The sequence below is a fragment of the Peromyscus leucopus genome, chromosome 4, assembly GCF_004664715.2.
Source record: "Peromyscus leucopus breed LL Stock chromosome 4, UCI_PerLeu_2.1, whole genome shotgun sequence".
Taxonomy (NCBI): domain Eukaryota; kingdom Metazoa; phylum Chordata; class Mammalia; order Rodentia; family Cricetidae; genus Peromyscus; species Peromyscus leucopus.
This window is the reverse complement of record NC_051066.1, coordinates 10,630,280-10,652,359: the sequence shown is the minus strand read 5'-3', so window position 1 is coordinate 10,652,359 and position 22,080 is coordinate 10,630,280. Positions and strand designations below refer to the sequence as shown.

General features: G+C 44.7%; 1 protein-coding gene across 2 annotated transcripts; it reads right to left on the bottom strand.

The window, feature by feature from the left end:
* Positions 1 to 460: 460 nt before the first annotated feature.
* Gtf3c4 (general transcription factor IIIC subunit 4) lies at positions 461 to 21,996 on the bottom strand. 2 transcript variants are annotated; one of them, XM_028883327.2, is made up of 5 exons: positions 21,551 to 21,996; positions 13,708 to 15,528; positions 10,372 to 10,502; positions 6,799 to 6,887; positions 461 to 4,934 (listed from the first exon to the last, which is right to left on the bottom strand). In XM_028883327.2, the coding sequence occupies exons 1-5, from the start codon at positions 21,893 to 21,895 to the stop codon at positions 4,870 to 4,872; spliced, it is 2,451 nt and encodes an 816-aa protein (XP_028739160.1). In that variant the 5' UTR covers positions 21,896 to 21,996; the 3' UTR covers positions 461 to 4,869. The 2 variants fall into 2 exon arrangements, with proteins under 2 accessions (XP_028739160.1, XP_037060524.1); XM_037204629.1 differs by lacking the exon at positions 6,799 to 6,887 and having other exon boundaries at positions 4,823 to 4,934.
* Between the last annotated feature and the right edge of the window lie 84 nt (positions 21,997 to 22,080).

Sequence of the window (22,080 nt, the reverse complement as noted above, 5' to 3'; positions counted from 1 at the left end):
AAAAGTGGGTATACCCTTTGTGCGCCCCTCTCTTTCCTTTCTGCTCCTTCCTTCTGTCTGGACCTCCTTCTTCTCTTTCTGCTCTCTCCCCTCCCTCCTCCCCCCCCCCCCCCCGCCCCAATAAAGCTCTAAAAGGTAACCATGGCTGTGATTCTTCTGATCAGTACTCTCCTCTGATGGCATGGCCGCTGCACGCCGATTTAACCAACACTGACCATGACAGTGAAGGAGCGGGAGCCCCACTCATCAGCTCTCCAGCTCCAGGAACTGAGACAGGCCCGGGCCTGGAGGAGCATATAGGCTAATAGCCCTGGCTATACACACTGGGGGAACAAGTGGCTGGCTTGTCTGGGTTGGCAGTTATTCTAGGTAACATGTTCTTATTCTTAGTTTTTAGCTAAAACCCTGAAAGTTAAAATTGACTAGATAGTAAGAGTTAAAAAAAAAAATCCCCTTTGCATACCGTAAAATTTTCTCTTTATTTAAAAACAGTCAGGTGTAAACATACAATTCAAAGCCAAGCACAAACTTCAGTACAAGCATTGGGTACAACCACTAAGCACAGCAGACATGTGTTTAAACAAGTGTGATGCTCACATCCATGTCCTATCAAATACAAATGTGAAACAAAGCCTTGGAAAAACACAATTCATGGTGTTTGATTTTACATTAGTACCATACAGAGATAGTGAGAACATGAGCATCCACCCTACCACATTAGCCAAATGTAGACCTGGGCTGAAAATGTCCCAACACTGTCACCACCACCTCTTCCGCTGCACAATCTGACCAGTTTTGATTTTCTGAGACAGGTTCTCTCCACACAGCTCAGGCTGGCCTTCTACTTCATCCTGCTGCCTCAGCTTCCTGAGTGCTCAGAACATAGGTGTGTGCCACCATGCCTCACTCAATCTATTTTAGAGTATTTTCCTTTATGAAAACAACAGAACTTCATGACAGGGATGTAAACAGTAAACACTCCTCTCCTCCCCCCAGTGCTGAGGATGGAACTTGAGGCCTTGAGAATGCTAGGCAAGTGCTCTACCCACCCAGCTACAACCTCAGCCTTGAGATAAGGAACTTTTAAAAACAAACAGAAGGTTCAGAACTCTGAGGTGTGATCTGCTCAACCCAGGACCACATTTTTCACTTGAGAGCCTACAAAGTAATTCTGATGTGTACCACCTCTTTTTCTACTCAGTTCAATCACAATGAAGGAATACTTAAGCCCTGTTGGTGAACCACACCATCTGGTTCTAAATAAATTCATGACTAGAACCCTGACTGCATCAGGGTCTCTCCCCTTGATATAAACATGGCCTTGAGATAAAAAAGAAAAATCCATGAACACTGCCTTCTGCCTGCTACTTGGGCAGAGCTACTGTGTCTGTAGGTAGTTAGAAGCAAGGCTACCTTGAGTGTAGCTTAGTTCCATTTAAGGACATTTCACCTACTGTGCACTTAGGCTGAGCAGCAGACACAAAGCAGATTTAACTTCAAGAACTCAGCTTCCAGAAAGAGCAGTTGAGGGTCTAATAACATGAGAGTCTGAGGCACAGTCTGAAGTGTGTGAGGGCACCGATGTTTCACAGGAACTAAAGCCAGACAACCCACTTCATTAGACCCTGCAGGGACGTCCTTCCAGCCAGTACCTCAAGGGGGAAGGTATGGTTGCTGAGGCCACACTCTACCAGCCATGCCGTGAGGGGCTGCCAAAGCCTGGCTGTGACACCTCCGGTCCAGCCTGTGCTATGGTGAAAGAGCCTCGAGTATCTGACTGTTGGGGGTCCATGCTGACTTGGAATGCACCCCATTCAGCTCAGCATGAACAGCAACCCCGGTGGCAAGGAGCCCGAAGTCAGCCCTTTGACCACGAGGTGCCCATTTTTTCTTCTCGGAAGACCTACAACATGGCTTAGCCTTTAGACATTTTATCACTATACATTTTTCTGGCCCTGAAATGTATCCTAATGCTGAGAGCTGCCTCTTGGGGAAAGGAAAGCAAGAAGCTTTCCATAACCCAATCTGGTCTATTTCCGGGACTGCCGCCACTCAGCAAGCCCAGGCCATGTAGCTGCTGCCAGGGTGGAGGGCTCCCAGACCAAGGCCGTGCTCGACCATCTGCACCTTGTCTGATACTAATAGAGCCACGCAGATCTTTGAATTCAAGGCCAGCCTGCACTACAAAGGGAGTTCCAGGCCAGCCAGAGCTATACATAGAGAGACCCTGTCTCAAAAAACAGAACAAAACAAAACAAACAAGCAGAAAATAAAACTTTCCCAATCCAATTAACTTGCTATGCTATTGCTAGGTCTAGCTTACTACTTCTACATAGATGTTCTTAAAAACTTGCTAGAGCCTAGAGGGACAAGCAGGAAACTGTTACATCTGACCACAGACTTCACTGGTGCTCATGACAGCTTCTGGTAGATCTAGTAGTAGGTAAAGACAGCTTCAAGTCTGGGGATGAACATACCAGGACTTCAGCATGAACACCAACCAGAACAAACTGCCCAATTCCTACCTGAAATATCAGAAACAAATAACCCCAGGCAGAGAAGACCTGATACACAGCAGTGTTCCAGCTTGTGGGGTCTCTGTAGTCTGTTCCAGCCTTCTAACTGCAGGGCAACAATCTGATGGCTACTCTTCCTCCCAGGCTAAAACAGCTCCCTCCCACAGCTGCAACCGGAAGCTACCTTAATCCTTCCACCACGCAGCACAGGCAAATTCAAGCTAGAAGAGGTAACTACAAGACTGGTGTCACTCCCATTTCTCCAAGGTCCCTCCATCCAAGGTCCCTCCAGGGTCCTATATACCGACCCTTAGAGAAGAATTCAGAGGTGTCCTATGCAGGAGGCTGCCATCAATCCCAAATTCTCTAGTTCACCCAGCTCTGAAGACGATCAACGGTGTGTGGTGGGACTCTGGGGGGGCGGGAGGAGGGGAGGCGTTGGAGGGGAGGAAGGCATTCCTACTAGCTGTGGAGACAATTGGCTGTGGCTGGATTTCAGAGCCTCTTCCTGAGAACCTGAGTTCCAGTTGCCATGCTTCTTCCTGTACACAAGCACAGACTCTAGAAATTCTTTCATTACTCCTAATTGTTAAAATTTTTCAAAACGGAGCAACTGCCTTAAACAATCAGTTATGTTTTAAATGGTTCCTAGCACAAATTCCCTGTGAGAACACCTAGTGAGCTTGATTCCAAAGAGCAAGAGAAAGGAATCTCAGCCTGCGTGGTTGACGGCCTGGGGACAACTCTCAATACCATCTCCACTCCTGCCATGTTTCCGGAAAGAGTAACAGTTGCAGGCTCTGTTGCAGCCATGTATAGCCTGAAATGGGTCAGTCGGGGCTCTTTCTTTGCTGCCCCCCAGGTCTGGATAGACGCTGTTGTTACAACCTCAAGTAGGACATTAAATACCCAGCAAACAGTTCATTAAACACATGGCACAGGGCAAGAATCTTAATAGGACATTTTAGAGCAGCTTCTGGCAGTGCTTCTTAGGGTCTGTCCCCAGTGTGGAGCTAGTTTTTGAGGCAGGAAGTGTGGTAGGATGGCATGTGGTCTATCTCTCACTATGGTACCCAAGTCAAGACATTATTTCTGAAGTGAGGACAGAATGTCTTTCACTACAGGTATAAAATCAAAGTGGGAAAGCATGTTAAAATAAAAGCATAAAGGATCATGAAGGAGCAAAGCATTTCATGTTCTGTACTTTCCAAAAACATGTACAATTTCAGAAACTGTGCACTACAGTCCAGTTCATTAGCACCAATCCCAGGAAACTTAATTTAAAAACCCAAGACTGTGATTCCAGAATGCTTTCAGGTCTGGTCAATCAATAATGTGTGCCTCCTCTTTAAGCCCACAGAAAATACCTGTATTCCAAATATTAAGGACCTTTGGCCAGAGAAGAAAGTCCCAGGTTTGTCCACTTGAGCTGCACATGCTTGCAGCACAGAGCTCAAGGACCTCCAACGCCACGCTGCCATCTCTCCCCAGAAATCCCTAGATCAACCTTCCCCTAGATACTCAGTGAGATGTCTGGATAAGTCAATGTTAAAAATACTGAAGCTTCAATTTAATACTAAAAGAAGAAAATACTTTCCCTCTATGTACCAACATCTAGGTCACACAGTTGGGTATAAAGTAGGACTCTGATGAGGGAAGGGGTACTCAATCTCTTTTGACATACTAAGGAGCTGGGTCAGGAAATCTGATGACACAGGAGATAAAAATAAACGACAATTATCAACTTCTAATAGTCACCTGATTATTTGATACATTAAGATTGATTTTATTCTTGGCTTCAAAAATATAGTTTTAAGAAAAAGTCTTCCATGTGCATGGAAAGAAGTCAATGGGCAGATGAGTCTGCTGAGCAAACACTAGCCACACACAGCTTTAGACACTTTACGACATATTGGCACAGGGAGTGTCAAGTACCAACCTACTTGAGTCCTCTGGAGCCACAGGCAGTTCCAGACCAAAGCAAGGCTGAAACCTAACTCACAGTGAGGTCCTCAGATTCTCTACAAGAGCCCCATTACGGCTCAAGGAGCAGGTTTCCACTCAAACTGCTTTAGGCAAGACACTTGAAAAGTAAGTGGTCCTCACTGGTGAGGAGCTGGGGGTGGCTAATGTTCACCTCAAAATGACTCCAACTCTCTGCAGTTAGATATCCTTCAGTTCCTGAAGATAGTATGTGTGCTGTCGAAATGAGCTCAAGGATGACCTCCCTCCTCCAGTCAGAGGAAAGTCTCTCCACTGTCCTTCGCCAGGATTCCTCCAGCACACCTGCTCCTCAGGCTCCAGGGTACTTGCTATAGCCGAGTTCATGTTCCTCCAGCCTCCTCACTGACCCTCAGAAGACAGGAGAATCACAGAAAGGGCAAGGGCTCTGTAGCAACTTCTTAATCCAGTCGGGATCTGCAAAGGAAAGCCAGCAGGACCAAGGGTCAGCCTCAGAGAAGGTGACAGGAGGCTCAGGGGCCCAAGCAGTCCAGGCATTTAGGCCTCAGTTTCCAACATTTTAATGAGGCCGAGATGAAATGAATTTGAGGTTCCTAAAGCTGGGTCTGTGCTGAGATAAAGGCCAGGCAATGAGGGGTGCTTCAGAAAGCCACCTATGCTGGGTATGGTGGGGCACACCTTTAATCCCAGCACTCAGGAGGCAGAAAGGAGGAGCTCTGTGAGTTCGAGGCCAGCATGGTCTACACTGCTAATTCCAGGACAGCCAGGAGTTCATACAGAGAGACCCTGTCTCCAAAAAACAACCAACCAAACCGCTAAACAAACAAAAAAGCCACAAGTATTCAAGTTAACCAAGGACTGTATTCATATGTTGTTTTTTTGTTTTTGAGACAGGGTATCACTATATAGTCTAGGTTAGCCTTGAACATTCACACCATCCTCCTGCCCTAGCCTCCTTGGTGCAGGGATTATAGCTATGTGTTATTATGCCCAGTTTATAAACTGTGAATAGTATTCTTTCATAAAGTAACAGTTAGCAACTTTTCAGAAATTCTACCACAGCAGAAAAGTAGACATGTAGTGACAACAGACCACCCTTCCACTGCTGGCCCGTGAAATCTCTGTCCTATTCCAGTTCTGTTTAGTTCTGTTTTGATCCATTCCCAGTGCCAAGGGTAGGGGGTCTTGGCTTTAAACTCCCACTGTGCCTAAACATCAAGTCTCAACTGTACTAACTGCTTAAGAACTCTCCAATTTTTTTTTTGTTTGTTTTTTGTTTTTTGTTTTTCGAGATAGGGTTTCTCTGTGTAGCTTTGCGCCTTTCCTGGAACTCACTTGGTAGTCCAGGCTGGCCTCGAACTCACAGAGATCCGCCTGGCTCTGCCTCCCGAGTGCTGGGATTAAAGGCGTGTGCCACCACCGCCCAAGAACTCTCCAAATGTTTTAACCTAGGAGTAAGGTGCAGACTCAGGTGGAGAATTGAGGTCAACTAAAGCAGACACAACCCAAGTTGCCAACATGCAACCTCGAGAGAATTTGCAAAAATAAGTATGGATGGAGTCTGAGGTGGAATACTCTTGTGTTCACCAAGCATGTTTGATTCTACAAGCGTGTCTCACTGGCCTGTTTGGCTGGAGTGTAGTCAGTGAAGCTCACACCAACAATTGGCATTCTTGTGACTATTAGACAGCTCATCTCTTGCTTGTACCTAAGATCTTTCTTTTTCCTTTTCTTTCTAGGTTTTTTGAGACCAGGTTTCTCTGTATAGCCCAGCTGTCCTGGAGCTTACTCTGTAGGACAGCCTGGCCTTGAAATCACAGAGATCTACCTGCCTCTGCCTCCTGAGTGCTAGAATTAAAGGCGTGTGCCACCATCACCCAGCTCTAAGATCTTATTTTCTAGCTAGCACTCTCAGAAACAGAACTGTGCAAAAGAGCACACAGACTAACCAGGAAGTAGCCCTAAATGGTTTCTAGAAGAGCAATACCTGCACCAGGTACATCAACAACACTGTTTCTGTATTCAGCACCATCTGCAGAGCTGTCACTCAAATATAGGCCCTGCACACTCCCTTTACTCAGACCTTCACAACGGACTGAAGGCCTTGCTGCAGAAGTAGATCAACAACAGCCCCCATTCCACCATCAGCTGACATACAGCACACACACAGGTACTGTGTGTTCCTGGGACCATTTGTTAACTGGTTCTGGCTTCACAGTAACTGCAGAGAGCAGAATGGGTTTGATCTGAAGCAAGAGCAGGACATTTATGGGGTGTGGCACTTGACTCCACCCCACCCTAAGGCTAAGCCAGCACCCACCTTCTGGAGCAGGGTGCCGGGCAATGCTGTCATGGAGCAAACACCTTCGGTATATCAAGCTCTGGCAGGACTGGTAGGTTAGAAAGCACCTGAAAGAGGACAGAGTCCAGTCAGAGGAGGCTCCTTGGGCTCATCAGCACTGGAAAGCAGCTGATGCTGAGGGAATTCCCATAGTTATCAGGGCAATGCTTCCCTCTTTGTGGCCATCATGCTCTGAAGTGACACAAAGCCTCTATGCAGAAGAAGTACTGGGAAAGAGTTCAGTCTGGTCCTCTCTAACTGCATTCTTGGTAATACGCAAAGCCACTCATTAGTTTTTAAGATAAGGTATATGGACCATCTTTAAGAGTCCTTAGGTCAGTAGTTCTCAATCTGTGGGTTGTGACCCCAGGGGGTGTTGAACAGCTCTTTCATAGGGTCACCTAAGATCACTGGAAAACACAGATATTTATATCACGATTCATAACAGTAGAATATTAAAGTTATGAAGTTGCAATGAAAATAATTTTATGGTTGGGGGTCACCACAACATGAGGAACTGCATTAAAGGACTGCAGCATTAGGAAGGTTGAGAACCACAGCTTTAGGTACTGGGGCCGGAAAGATGGCTCGAAAGTTAAGAGTACTAGTACTGGCTATGTAAGCATGAGGACCTGGGTTCAGATTCCAGCACCAACGTAACAAGCCAGTTGTGTTCCCACTTGCATCCGCAGCCAGGAGAGACAGGAGAATCAATAGGGCTTGCTGGCTGCCAGCCTGGCAGAAAAATGTGAGATCCAGTTCCAAAAGAAACTTTGTGTCAAAGGAATAAAGTGGAGTGTGATAGAGGACACTGGATGCTCTCCGCTGGATTCCACACACAAAAGTGAGCACATACATCACACACACATACCACACACAACATGCATGTACCTCTCTAAGTATTGAAGATGAAACTAACCGTGTAAAAAGAAAGGACACTAACAGACTAATAAATGCCCAGAGCGTTCAATTCAATTCTGTCCAATGAGCATTCACTGAGCACCTACCAGAGCAGGAAGGGTACAAGATAAAAAAGAGTGTACTGGGCTCTGGAGGAAAAATTCCAAGAGGTAGCAATTTTCAGGTAAGCAACTAAGGAGTAGAAAATAGGAGGTCAGGGGAAGGGACTCCAGAGTTGACCTTGGGACTTAGGTACACAGGAAAAAAAGAGTTCACCAGAGGGAAAGTATACCAATGCATTTTGGAGCTAACCTTACTCAGAAAAATGGAAAAACAACTTCTGTGAAACAACCCACAAATGTGGGAGGCATGAGCAGGCAGTGATTACCCTGTGGGCTCTGAGCCCATTGACTTCTGGCAAGTTCTTACTATCATGACACCTCAATACCAGCCTATCTACAAGATGGAGATACTCATGGGGCTGCCCTGTGTGTGGCCACTGTGAGGATATGGTCACTTAATAGATGTGCATCTGTCCCAATTTGTCTGGCATGCTGATAGTGCTCAACAGATGTTAGTTTGATTATAAGCCTAAAATGTACCCAATATTAGATTTTAACTATTCTTTCCCTTCAAGGAAAAAAACGTCCGAACAGCCAAACTAGGAAACAAATGTGTCAATAAGAGAAGGCATCATAGAGCACCCACATGACCAAAAGCTCCAGCTCCACTTTCATTAAGAACAGAATCCTGGCTGGGTGGTGATGGCACAAGCCTTTGAGCCCAGCACTTGGGAGGCAGAAGCACATGGATCTCTGAGGTTAAGGCCAGCCTAGTTTACAGAGTGAGTTCTAGGACAGCTGGGTTTACACAGAAAGACCCTGTCTTGAAAAGCCAAATAATAAGTAAGTTTAAAAAAAAAAATGGAATCCTGCTTGTGCACAGTGGCACATGCCTGGGAGGTTGAGGCAGGAGGATCATTAAGTTTGTAACCAGCCTCATAACATAGTGAGATCTGTCAACAAAACACACACAACAAAATAAGAAAAAAAAATGAATGAATGGATAAATGGTATGTGTATCATAGTCCTGTTGTCGTTAAATAGCAAACACCGCTTTAGTGTTTGTGCTCAGAGAACTGCCTAGTCCAAAGAAAGGGTAACAAAGCAAAGATATAAAAGAGACTCATGTGGTGATGCAGGTCTTTGATCCTAGCACTCAGGAGGCAGAGCTCAAGGAGTTCAAGGCCAGCTTGGGTAACAGTGAGACCCCATCTATATTTAAAAAAAAAAAAAAAGGAGAAAATGAATGAATGAATGAAATGTAGTTACGAGGAGAAAAAGAGCAAAGGAGAGGAAAACATAGCACTAAATGGGAGTGAGTGTGTGTGAGAGAGACAGATAGAGAAGCTATAGCAGAGAGAGAGAGACAGACAGAGATGCTATAGCCGAGAGAGAGAGAGAGAGAGAGAGAGAGAGAGAGAGAGAGAGAAACAGACAGACAGACAGACAGACAGACAGACAAGCTATAGCCGAGAAGCATTATGCCATCTACTGTGTCCCTGCAGATGTCCTCAAGAAGGAGGGGTGCCATACGGACCTAAGCAAAGTGGCCAGTTCTCCTAGATGGAGAAATCTGGGAGCTGAGCTCCGAGCAAAGGATGAGAGCTTCAAGAGGCAAGAACAGACTGTGAAAAGGCTGCAAGTCACTTCAAGAGTTTGAGCTATTCAGTTCAGAAATGTCACCCCTGAAGAGCTTGTATTGGTTTGTATAGGGTTGTGCCTTGCAAATGCTAGAGGTATCCTCTACCAGGGTCCCATATCCCCAGTCCTAGTGGAGAGTACTGAGTCCTGACGTGACAAGAGCTGACAAAGACTGGGTATCATGACCACAACTGCAGAGAACAGACTGAGGGTTTGAGTACGGAAGCAGTAGGCCCAGGTGGAAGACAGCTACCATCGTGTACACAAACAATGACAGTGCGTAGGCCAGGGCTACAGAGGCAGTGATGAGGGGCTGGATTCTTTGTGAAGTGCCGAGGCAACCCCTGAATAAGGATACCAGACAGGCAGGAAGCTAACCTGCAAGTCTGAACTGAAGCAGACACAGACCAGTAAGAGAATGCTTTAGGAATGAATGGTGGATGACCGGAAGGACAGGCCTAAGGATGGGCACTGAGGAGATGAGACAGGATCTGCGGACAACTGGATATGAGGTCAGAGGCTGGAGGAAAATTGGAAAGTAGATTGTCTTGGGAGAAGATAATAAAGTATCTCATGGAGGAAATGAGAGCCCACCAAGGTCACCTCTTTGGCTAGGCTAAGGGGACAGGAAGAGGAAGGAAGGGTTCTTTCATTACAAAAATTGTTTATTGCTTTTGCTGTCTGACAACTTCATACATGTATATAATGTATTCTGGTTACTCTCTCCAATGCTCTCTCACCTCCTCTTCCAGGCCTGTTACATGCCCCTCTCCTTCTATTATGAAACTTAACTAAAAAAGTACACAAGTACATCTCAGACTCTAACCCTGACTGCAAGGCAAACAGCAACCCAAGCAAGCACAGACAGTTCTATCCGTCAAGCAGATCAGCCCTGGACAGCGGTTCTGTGCTATACACAGCTGAGACAGGAGCAGCCTTGGGGGCTTACCGGAGCCAGATGTGCCCATTGGAGCAAACAGCCTGCTTGCGATCCGTGAACGGCAAGATCTCCTTACACAGACTGCAGTGCTCGGGGAAGGTCTGCTTATTCATCTTCTTGGAGATATGTCCAATCAGGACCTGGGAAGACACCACGGGTGGGAGAGTGAGGGGTGGGTATGGGTTTCTGGGAGCAAAGGGTAATCACAGCAATACAGGATTGCGTCAGGGACAGGAGAGGTGTACTTCTACAGGCTAAGCTGTTGTCCAAAGAGTTCAAAACCTGCACCTCCAACCAGTGTCAACAGCAAAGTAAAATAAATAGATACAGTGACCCTAACCTCTAGGGTGAACTCTAACCTCAAGGGAGAAACCTCTGAAAATCAAGCTCTCTTGCTTTAAGCAGTTACAGTTTTTACTTACGGTACTGTAAGAAGGAAAATTGTAATTTCCCTAGGTGAAAAATGTGGACTACTGTGAACTTTGCAGAAATATATAACTACATTGTCTTTAAAAAGACAACTTTAAAAAAAAAAAAGATTTTGTTTTGTGTGTGCCACTTGTGTACAGGTGCCCACAGAGGATCCCTTGAAGCTGGAGCTACAATGGCTGTGAATCGCCATGTGGGCACCGGAAACAACCCGGGTCTGGGTCCTCTAGAAGAGCAGTGGGTGTTTTTCCAGCCCACAGATGTTTAGTCTTTTATCAGATTTATAAAATAAAAAGATAATCAGAATAAAAAAAATTCCCCTTCTGCTAGCCCAGAGAGGACTGATGTAGCGGCTTCTGCACCAGAGATAACACAAGTGACCCAGCATGGGAGGAGGCACTTTCCTCGGCCCTATTGAGAATACCTTTCTTTGTCTTGGTGGTTGGTGGCCTTGGAATTGAATGTGGGGCCTTGCATATTCCAGAACTACCACTGAGCTCCATACCCGTCTCTTTAGATTCTTAATTCTATGACAGGGTCTCACAGTAAGCTGTCCAGACAGTCTTGAACTTGCTATACATACTCCTACTTCAGCCTCCAGAGCATTAGGCCTAGGCTTCCAGACATTGTTTAAAATTACATTCTTTAAAGACAAAGGTCTGAAAAACATACATCTATTTCATTATTTTGTTGGAAAACACACACACACACACACACACACACACACACACTGCCTTAGAGGCATGGGATATAACAACCCTTAAGCCTCTTCTACTAATAACTTGTGTCCTTCCCAGGTCTGAATGCCTGAATGTTTTTATGCTTTACCTCCTCTGGTAGTCTACAAGATTTTGTACTTTGGGTTAATTAAGTCACCCAAATCTCATAAGGCATTTTAATTGCTAATTTGAGCTAGCCATTTCAACTCTTTTGAATTTACAAATTTTTGTTGGATTTTGTGTGTTTGGTTTATTTGTTTGGTTTGATTGATTTTTTTTTTTTTTTTTCCCTGAGACAGGGTCTCACTATGTAGTCCTGGCTGTCCTAGAAGTTACTCTGTAGACCAGCTGGCCCCAAACTCACAAAGATCCTTTGCCTCTGCCTCCTGAGTACTGAGATGGGGGCACGTGCCACCACACCAGGCTTCATTTACTTCATTTACTTGAATTCAAATTCAAATCACTTTTGGCCTTGTGTTTTGGTCTTTAGAATTTTAATTTACAGTCCTTCACATTAGGACAGACACTCTCACTCCTCTTGCCCAGGTAAGCCTAACATCTCAACAGTGCGCAGTAGTAAAGATGGCCTAGTGTCTGTCCTACAGCAGAGCAGAGCAGAGCTGGGCCCAAGTTCTTCATGAGGAAGAGCTGCTTCTGTGTGCTCTTTGTGGCCCCAGTCATGGAAGCCAACTGTTTAGTTTGACTTGTGCATTCTCCATGATAATTCTTCTCAAGGAATAAGTAAATTCTGGTTCTTAGGAAATAAAAATAATTCTTAATCTTTTTAATATTAAAGCACAGATACACTTATGAGACAAAAACAAATACACAATAGGTCTGTGGTATTAACTATTAACAAGTCATGGGCAGGAGCTAGGAGAAGAGAAAGTGGGCAGTTGGGAATGAAAAACAGGTTGAGAAATGTATCATAACACATGCCCAGTAGTCACAGAACATCTAAAACTACAGTCAAATCAACACCATAGGCAGGAAGGTCTTTGTATGAAGCAGATCTAGATTCTTAGATCATAAAAGTCATTCTTAAATCAGAACTCAGATGCTACAGCAAAGCAGGGTACACTCTTTCCACTATTTTCATACTGGCTTAACCAGAACCACATAACTGTGTTAGACATGCACACAGCATCCAAACAAGAATCCTAAAGGCAAGAATGAATGCTATTACCTTCCATAAATGCTTTTGTTGGCATATCACAGATTATTTATAACAATTCTAACCAGTCCCATGACAGTGAAAAACAGAATACTCTTCCAGATAATTTAGAAGACAGAAAACAGGTTTAAATGTCACCTTTTTAAAGAAGAAAAGTCACATGACCAGTACCTCTTACTGTGTTTAACTCGGGGCAGCAGTTTCAGGGGCAGACAAATGCACTGTGAATGAGTTGGCAGGGACAAAGCTATCAGGACTTCTCATTTTCAATGAGACTTTAGGCAGCAAGTGTCAATATCCAGAGGGAAAGGAATAGACTTGTGATTTAACCTTTCCATGTACAGCCTGTTCCTTGGTGGGGAACTGGTTCCACAGCTCTAATGGTGTTCCCCCTGACCAAGCCTTGGAGGCTAGGTAACACCTTCTTTTCTGCAAGAACCTTTAGAACCCACAGGATGATAACCTGCACCAATAACCTTACTGAGAAGCACTCTACCAGATTCCTTATGCTTGTGGCCATTTTGTTCTCTGGGGGAACCTTGAAGTCTGTGGAATACACTGTAGACAAAACTATTACATTGTTCCAGTACCAAAATAAACATAACAGCCAATTTAAAAAAATAAACTGGACTTAACAATTGTTTTCTTTGCAATATCCAACCTCAAGCCTTTCAAATAGAAGACATACATCCACACTGAACCTTTGTAAAAACAGGAAGGAAGAGAGCACAGTGGGCATCTCCATTGCTGGGACTGTCCATCACACACCACTTGCCACTGCAGTCTCCTCAGTCATCCACAGCCTGGAAATGTCATTGGCAAACCCTGCACATCAGTCAGAGGCACATAAATGGAAGAAAGTGTGTATGTCCTCAGCTTCAATCCATATTTCCCATCTATTTCCCTGTACCCCATGCCAATCAGTTACCTCAATAATGTCAATGCAAAAGCAAACCCAAGACTTTTTTACCTAGTGAGAAGAACAGAGGGTTCATAGGGCTAGTAGTTTTGATAGACACCTACCCGTGCTGTTCTATCATCGGATTCATCAGACATCAAAAAGTTACAGAGCCCCCTGGTGGGTATGCTGGTGTTCTCTGTGATCCAGGTGTGCAGGTACACTTCTCCGAGGACCCGCTTCATGTGCTCCCTGGTCAGGTGCATCTCTACAGCCTCAATCTTCCCTTGGATCTCAAGGAGCTTTTCCTCTATGGGTTCACGGCTTCCAGTGTCTCCCACGGCAGTGAGTGAGTCTTCAGGGGGCTCCTCTGTGTCACCCTCTTTGCTCCTCTCCTGCGGGCCAGCCTTGGTCCCCTGCTTGGAAGTGCCTTCTTCTTGCTGTTCTTCCTCACCATCACCCATCCCAGGTGAGTCAACCAATAAGATTTTTGAGTCCTCATGGGTAGGTTTCCATAAGGCCTCTGAAGGGGATTTCTGCATTGACTGATACAAAATCCTTAGGAGGAAAAGTTTAAAACGCCAAAAATAGGTGACTCCACTGCTTTCAATCTTTTTTTCCAAAGCCTCATGTAAAAACTGAGGGATGTGTTTATCTTTTAAAATTTTCCATCGGACTAGGTCGATCAAGTCCACCTGCTTAAAGAGATTCTGAACTGAAGACTCCAAGAGCTGAGCAGCCGCCTCTTCAAAGGTCTTGAGAGTAACAAACTGGACCTGGTAGTTCTTGTTAACAGGATGGAGGCCATTGATCATGCCCTCAGTGGTGATGATGGCCAGATAAGCACCACAGGGACTCACTGCAATGCCGTGAGTCCTCACGGAGCCAAATACATCTGAGAGTTTAATCAGCTGGTGTTCAAACTTCAATGCAACATCTGTGAAAATAGGAATCAACTGCCTCACCTTCCCATCACTAGAACAGGTGTACACTGTTCCATTCTGCTTGTCTGCAGTCATGGAGACGATGGGCAGTGAATGAAGGCCTGTGACATGGGAATTATGAACATTCAGACCTGCCTTTGAGATCAGAAGAAGACACCAGAACACATAGGAGCCTCTTGCTGCTACTACTAAGCTACAGCTACATTTCTGGTAAGGATGATAAAGTGGCACACATTTGATACTATGGACAGGCAATTGGTCCATTTCTTTCCACAGGACAACAGGCTGCCTTAAAGTGAAGTAGCCTTTGACGGCTTTGAGATTGACAGGGAGAATTTTTACAGGTCCAAAAGCACTGCCCACAATAAGGCCACTCATTTTCCGACTATTATGCTCATATTCCCACCAAAACAAAACACTAGGGGAGCTGATTCCTGACTCAATGGTGTTGCATGAAGAGATGGACTCCTTCCCCACAAATGGCAACTGAAATTGCCACACAGCTATATTCCCATTCTCAAAGAGGACAGCCAGGAGCACACTACCCACATCCAGGCACTCATTGTTGTGCTTGACTTGCTGGGTGGTACAAATGCCTGACCATTCCATTCTGACTGGGGTCTGCATGCTGTGTCTCCTCTGAAACTCAGCAAAATCTCCAAGATTCCCCCCAGGACCCTCATTTTTAGAGAGTCTATAACTGGTCTCATAAAGACGTTCTCCGTAAATCTCAGTCAGATCAACCAGCTGAACCCACTGCAGTCTATTAAGGTTCACCTGCACAGTCAGGCGATTGTCCATGGTCAGTGCTGCCAAGAGGCACCTGCCATTTGCATCACAACCCATGGGAGACCAGCTAGTGTACTTGAAGCCCCGCATTGGGGGCAACGCCTTCCCCTCAGGGTTGAACATCCTGTCCAACATGAAAGTCTGGCTGATGGTGGGGTCTTTTGAGGAAGCAAACTTCTCCTTGCACTCAGCAACTTCTGTTTTCGAGCCAACCTGAAAATAAGAGATACAAAAGCTATCAGATAAATATTCACCTGTAGTGATTTCCATTAACATACAAAACAATTTCTATGAATTTCGCTAATTTGGGCATTATATGCATTTAAAAGATCAAACAGCCAGGTGTGGTGATGCAGACTTACTAATACAAGCACAATGGAAGCTGAGGCAGGAAGATTGCATGTTTAACCAGACAAAGTTGAGGTAGAACAACTTTACCTCAAAACAAAAATAATGATTAAAAAATCAATTATGGCTGGGTAGTGGTAGTGCATACCTTTAATCCCAGCACTCAGATCTCTGTGAGTTCAAGGCCAGCCTGGTCTGAGTGTGTTCCAGGACAGGCTCCAAAGCTAAAAAGAGAAACCCTTTCTGGAAAAAAACCAAAAAAATCAATTATGTTTAAAGATTAAATGTGCATTTACTCAAGGAAATGGCTCTCCCTCCCTTTTTTTTTTTTTAAAGGATTCAATAAATGTGAGTATTCATGGCTTGGTTTCCAGATTCTTCTTAGAATTGGCCTATGGAATAGACAGTTGATCTACAAGAGTGAAGGGATCACTTAGCTGAGTTAGTCACAAAACAACAGCAGTTTTAAAAGTTAGGGAAATTATGTATGTATATCCCTTTTTGCTACATTAGATAGTTGGATTTTTGTAATAGCTTTGTGACACATGCTGAAAATCAACTCAAAGGCCTCATGCATGCTAAGTAAACGCTCTGTCACTGAGTTCCATTTCCAGCCCAACCTCAGCCTTTTTAATCTTATTCTCTCTCTCTCCCCACCTTGTTGAAGCAAGGTCTCTCTTGTTTCTGCTGTGCTTGTGTTCTCTAGGTTAGCTGGCTGGTCAGCTTCCCCATGATGCTTCCATCTCACTCTAGGAATGTTGGGATTACAGATATAAGCCATCTCACAACACACTGGGTTTTTTCATGTGTGTTCCAGGGATTGTGCTTTTTGCATCACTAAACCTCCTCATTAACCAATTCTAGGCCTTTTAATCTGTAGTTTCCTTAACAAATCACATGCATTTTAACAGCAATTGCCCTGCCTACTCTTGCTACAAGTAAGCTGGTTCCTATCCGACTTCTCTATTCCACCCACTGCTTTTCCTGGCTCCCTTGCCTAACTTGCCTCTTCCCATCTATCCTACCAGGTCTAGTCCTATGAGGCCTTAGATCATTCTAGCTTTGCTTCATCACCCCCTTGGCTAGGTCTGTAACATGTATCAAGTGCTCAGCCAAATAATGAAAACTCTGTAAGAAGATTTTAAAGGGACAGTAAAGACAGAGGAAGTTATAAATGACTAAAATGATAGCCAGGAAGGCTAAAGCCAACAAAACAAAACAAAACAAAAAACAACAACAAAGGTTGATCTAAAGATATTTTTACTATACTGAAAGGAGGAAGAACTTCATCTATTGTTTTCAGAAAAAAATAGATAAAAGGCATGGTGGTTGGTACACATCTGTAATCACAGCATTTGGGACACAGAGTCAGGAGTATCACCCCAGCAAGTTCCAGGCCAGTCAGGAATATGTGGCCAGACTTTATCTCAAAAAGCCAAAGAAAACAAAGGAGAAAAGTAAAAAACAAAAAACAAACAACAAAAAAACCTTTCTATTTTGATTTTAGTACCAATCTTTTTAAGAAACTTAATCTTGGAAATGGAAAGAGTAGGACAGGATTAAAAGGGAGTTCAAGTCCTTTTAATATATGGATTTAATAAAAGTGACTTGATGTAAGTAAGTTCCCAAGTACTAAAGTTAAGCTCTAGAATAGGCAAAACTTGGAAAATATTCACTAAAAACCAGTGCCTACCTCCTAGCAAAGTTTAAGACACTGTTTTTAAAGATCTTTCAAATGTTAAGCATATACAAGCTGTTAAGCCAAATTATAACAACATTCCTCAACATGTCAGCAGTGAACTAGCAACAGAGCTGGGGACATGGTTCAGGCAGTAGAGTTTGCCCAGCAAGCACAAAGGAACTGAATTTAAACCCAGAACTCCTGTAAAATGCCAGGTAAAATAAGTGTCTGTAAACCTGGTGAAACAGAGGTAGCAGATTCCTAGAGTTCACAATCCAACTTCTCCTAAAAGCCACTATCCTAAAATGCTCCTAGAAAAGATGTCTATGGACAGATAAGCTTTGGAAGTGCTCAATTTATCCACTGTCCCTCCTAGAAGTAATGGGAGCATATAAAATGCCTTGGCCAGGGAGTCACTGTAGAAACACATTTAACCAGAGTTAGGCAAACTTCTTTTTAAAAGTAGAACCTTCCAGGTTTTGAAACAGACCTATAGCCAAAACATCCTTATTTTATGGCATCTAGAGATGGAGGACACCACTGATCTTGACCAGTAGGGTAATTTCTAACACACAATTAAATTCTAATTTCTCTAGTTAATTAAATTTCCCTTCCCAACTCTTTCCATCACAAAACCAGTTACCAAATTTAAACAAGCACTCAGATGTCCAAGGACCTAACTATTTGAAAGTTGAGTTTCCACAGGCTGCCAGAGCCCACCATTCAATCATATACTCCTGAGTTTCAAGCTGACCACTACCCATATAAAAGCTGACACAGGAAGCCCCATCTGAAACTTCAAGTAGCAAGGAGCTACTTGAAGGCAGAGGATGTGTGATTTCCAAACACAGACAACAGTCATTTTATGTAGTAGGCACAGATAATACTTCTGTAAGCAAATTATACACAATAAGACAAGGTCATAAATAGCAAATTGGGATTTGGAACTGTATCAGTAGTCTAATGGGGGGAGGGAAACCTGAGACTTACTCATTTTTAAGGTTTATTTTTTATGTGTATGAGTGTTTGCCGGCATGTATGTATTTATCCTATATGTGCATGTCTGGTGCCCACAGACCAGAAGAGGGTGTAAAATCCTCTAGAACTGGATTACAGACAGTTGTAAGCTGTCCATTGTGGGCTGGGAAATGAACCCAGGTCCTTAGCAGAAGCAGCAAAATGCTTTTAACTGTTGAGCCATCTCACCAGTCCTGCGACTTATTCTTAAGTAACTATTTTCTTGCTTTTAATTATTTTTATCATTGACTTCCTATTATATAATTTCAATATCCAAGACACTAACAAATAGCTGATAATCAATGTTTGAGCTGTGACCTAACAAAGTTATAGAGCAATAGCTTCAAAAAAGGTTTAGTGTTTAGTGCTTTAGGTGTGCTACATACTAAAAATCATCCCTAGGTTACAAATTATCTGTTATTTGAGTTGAAGCACTAGCTAGCTGGACAACACTGAATAGAGTTAAATCCCTAGGGACCATCACTATGTAAAGCACAGAACTGACAGATTTCTTTATATTCATATTGCAACAATGAAGGTCTCTTCGTGTAAACTCTATCAATTAGAGGGCTATGTAAAGATTCTCTGCTACTATTTAAACAGTGTGGCAAATGTCAAATGTAACAATATGTCAATTTATCAAAATGTTAGTATCACCTTCAAACCCACACTTAACCACATTAACACAGGCTTTTCCTTCATGCCTGTATAGTTACATTATATTCTTATCATGGGCACTAACATATAATCAATGCTAGACATTAAATGATAATGCTCTGTTATGTTTTATGTATGTATTAAACTTTTTTTTTTTTTTTTTTGGTTTTTCAAGACAGGGTTTCTCTGTGTAGCTTTGTGCCTTTCCTGGAACTCACTCTGTAGTCAAGGCTGGCCTCGAACTCACAGAGATCCGCTTGCCTCTGCCTCCCGAGTGCTGGGATTAAAGGCGTGTGCCACCACCGCCCGGCATATGTATTAAACTTAATTCTCCATAAAGGCTAAACAAAGTAAGTTTTACTATTTCTGTTTTATAGATAGGTCTATCTGTTGTTCGAATCTTAGATGGTCTTATAACTGTTTTAGTTCCTGTTTCCTCACACCTTATATACCTTTCTCCAACCTACTGTCACTTCCTGGGATTAAAGGTGTGCCTAGCTACCAGTGCAGCCTTGAACTCAGAGAACCGGCTCCTGAGTGACAGGATTAAGAGTATGTGCCACCACTGTCTAGCTTCTATGTCTAATCTAGTGGCTGGTTCTGTCCTCTGATCCTCAGGTAAGTTTATTAGGGCACACAATATATCACCACATTTATCTTGTGCCAAAGCTCAGTCTCTCTCATTTTGTTTTTCGAAACAGGGTTTCTCTGTGTTAACAGTCCTGGCTGTCCTGGAACTCACTTTGTAGACCAGACTGGCCCTGAACTCACAGAGATCAACCTGCCTCTGCCTCCTGAGTGCTGAGATTAAAGGCATGCACCATCACTGCTGGCTAATGGCCAGTCTCCTAACCCCCCTTTTATCCTCAGCCCAGCAATCATTTGCTTACCTGTAGCTCAGGAGTCTCACACTCTTAAACTATACCAGATCATTCTATCCTCTTAAAATTGAAACAGCACTCAAGAAACTTCCTGGACTAATCTTCCTAGTTCCTAAACTGGTGTCATTTTCTCTGACTCTGAAATACTTCAGCTCCAGGTGATCCATCAATACTCAAGCAACAGTTACACTCATGGCTTAAAAATCTATGTGAATGTGCTAGATGCCTTACTTGCCACCTTGATGGACTTTCTGAGCTTCTTTAAGAAGATCTTACATGGCTCAGTCAGTCAATTTGACTACCTAATTCAATCTGTAAGCCTGTAATCCCAGGCAGGATTATCAAGTTCAAAATGCTATTTAAAAAAAAACAAGAAAGAAATACTATCCAATTCAACATTGTGTTTGAAATTTGAATTAAGTGTGCTAAAAAGAGCTCATGAGGGCTACTCAAACTACTTATGACTAGTGGCCCGGATTTGGAATGGCTGTCTAGAAGAGTGTGGAAAACTTGTGCTTTCAAATAAACATACTGCTACGTGGGTATACAGCTTTACAGCACTCCTTGCTTTTACACTACATTGTCTGTTCATGATCTGCCAAAGAATGTAAGTTCCTTCAGAACTGCTCCCTACCCCGATTTATCCCAGAAACTACGTAGGCAGGCACTCACTCACTCTGACAGATTATGTACTGCGCGCGCGCGCGCGCACACACACACACACACACACACACACACACACACACACACAGAGCTATACAGGAAATAAAACCCTAAAGTTCAGGGACAAACTTGGGTTTTGGATTTTTTTGTTTTTGTTTTCGTTTTTTGTTTTTTCAAAACAGGGTTTCTCTGTGTAGCTTTGTGCCTTTCCTGGAACTCACTTGGTAGCCCAGGCTGGCCTCGAACTCACAAAGATCCGCCTGGCTCTGCCTCCCGAGTGCTGGGATTAAAGGCGTGTGCCACCACCGCCCGGCCAAACTTGGGTTATATGAAATTGAAAGCACTGAATTTAGACTTGGAAGTCTAAGTAAGCAATGGATGTTCCCCCGAAGTTTTATTTTTCGTTCCACTTCCAAAGATTTAGAGTATAAACCACTATTTACCTGTCTACCCAAAGAGACACAAGGACCATTTACAATGAAAATCGTTCAACAGGTAAGACAACGAAATAGAACAGTTTTTCTTCTCAGAGCAGAAGTGGCGCGAGAGAAGGACGCACTCAATACAGTATAAAAAAACAAAGCCAGTCCAGGGCGCCTCGGGGAGTTGGTCCCAGACAATAGGAGCAACGGTAGAGGCAGGTTTGGGGCTGGGTCAAGCGGGGGTGGAGTCTCAGAATCTCAGAAGACACCAGGACAATCGCAACCAGCGCTGGCTGCCCACCTGGAAAGGTGGAGTGGATAGCGGAACCTGGCAGGGGGGCCGGGAGGCACCACCGTGTATTGGTAGGGGGTGCCTGGGAAGAGCGCAACAGCTTGCAAGGCTTTTTGGAAGCTATAGCGATGTTGGTCTCTTGATTCCTAAGAGTTGGATGCGCAGGGAATCGTAGAGCCAGGTGCAGACCAGGCTTCCCTAGGGATCCACGGTGAAGCGTCCGCGGGAGAACCGCAGGCGGTGGACCCGAGGTTGAGCCATGGAGGTGACTTACTTTGAGGAGGCAGCTGTTGAGGGGTGCGGGCACCGAGGTGCGGTGGATCACCAGGTCCTGGCCTGGGTTGTGCACATCGCAGATAAGCTCCAACACGGCGATGCTGCGGGCCGTGGACACTGACACCCGGTGGTCCTCAGACCAGGCTAGTGGCTCCAAGCCGCTCACCGCGTACTGCAGCTTCACGGCTGGCTCCCGCCGAGTCACCATGAGGCGGAACGCGGCGCTGGGCCCGGGGGCCGCTTCGGTCGCCGGCTCCTTCCCGCCCCCTTCGCCCTCCTCCTCTGGGGACAGCGAGGGCTCTTCAGCCGTGGGCCCCACCCGGGCCTGGTCCGCCTCGCTCATCTTCCTCGGGGCGCAGAGGTCGGGTTCCCCGGTGCACAGAGCCCTCGCCACCGTCCCCCGGCCGCCCCCTGCACCAACGGCGCCGCCCCCAGCACCCTCCGCGGCCGTTCGTTAGCTTCAGGCCCTGAGCGCCACCGAGCCAGAAAGGACCCCGCCGTTGCTAAGCAACGCCACCCTGCTAGGCG

Excerpts from the sequence above, each read along its gene's own strand:
- Gtf3c4 (XM_028883327.2), bottom strand. The coding sequence starts at position 21,895 with ATGAGCGAGGCGGACCAGGCCCGGGTGGGGCCCACGGCTGAAGAGCCC. Across the intron at positions 10,503-13,707 it reads CCGATGATAGAACAGCACGG|GTCCTGATTGGACATATCTC; the intron begins GTAGGTGTCTAT and ends GTGTCTTCCCAG. Across the intron at positions 6,888-10,371 it reads AATGGGCACATCTGGCTCCG|GTGCTTTCTAACCTACCAGT; the intron begins GTAAGCCCCCAA and ends GTCCTCTTTCAG.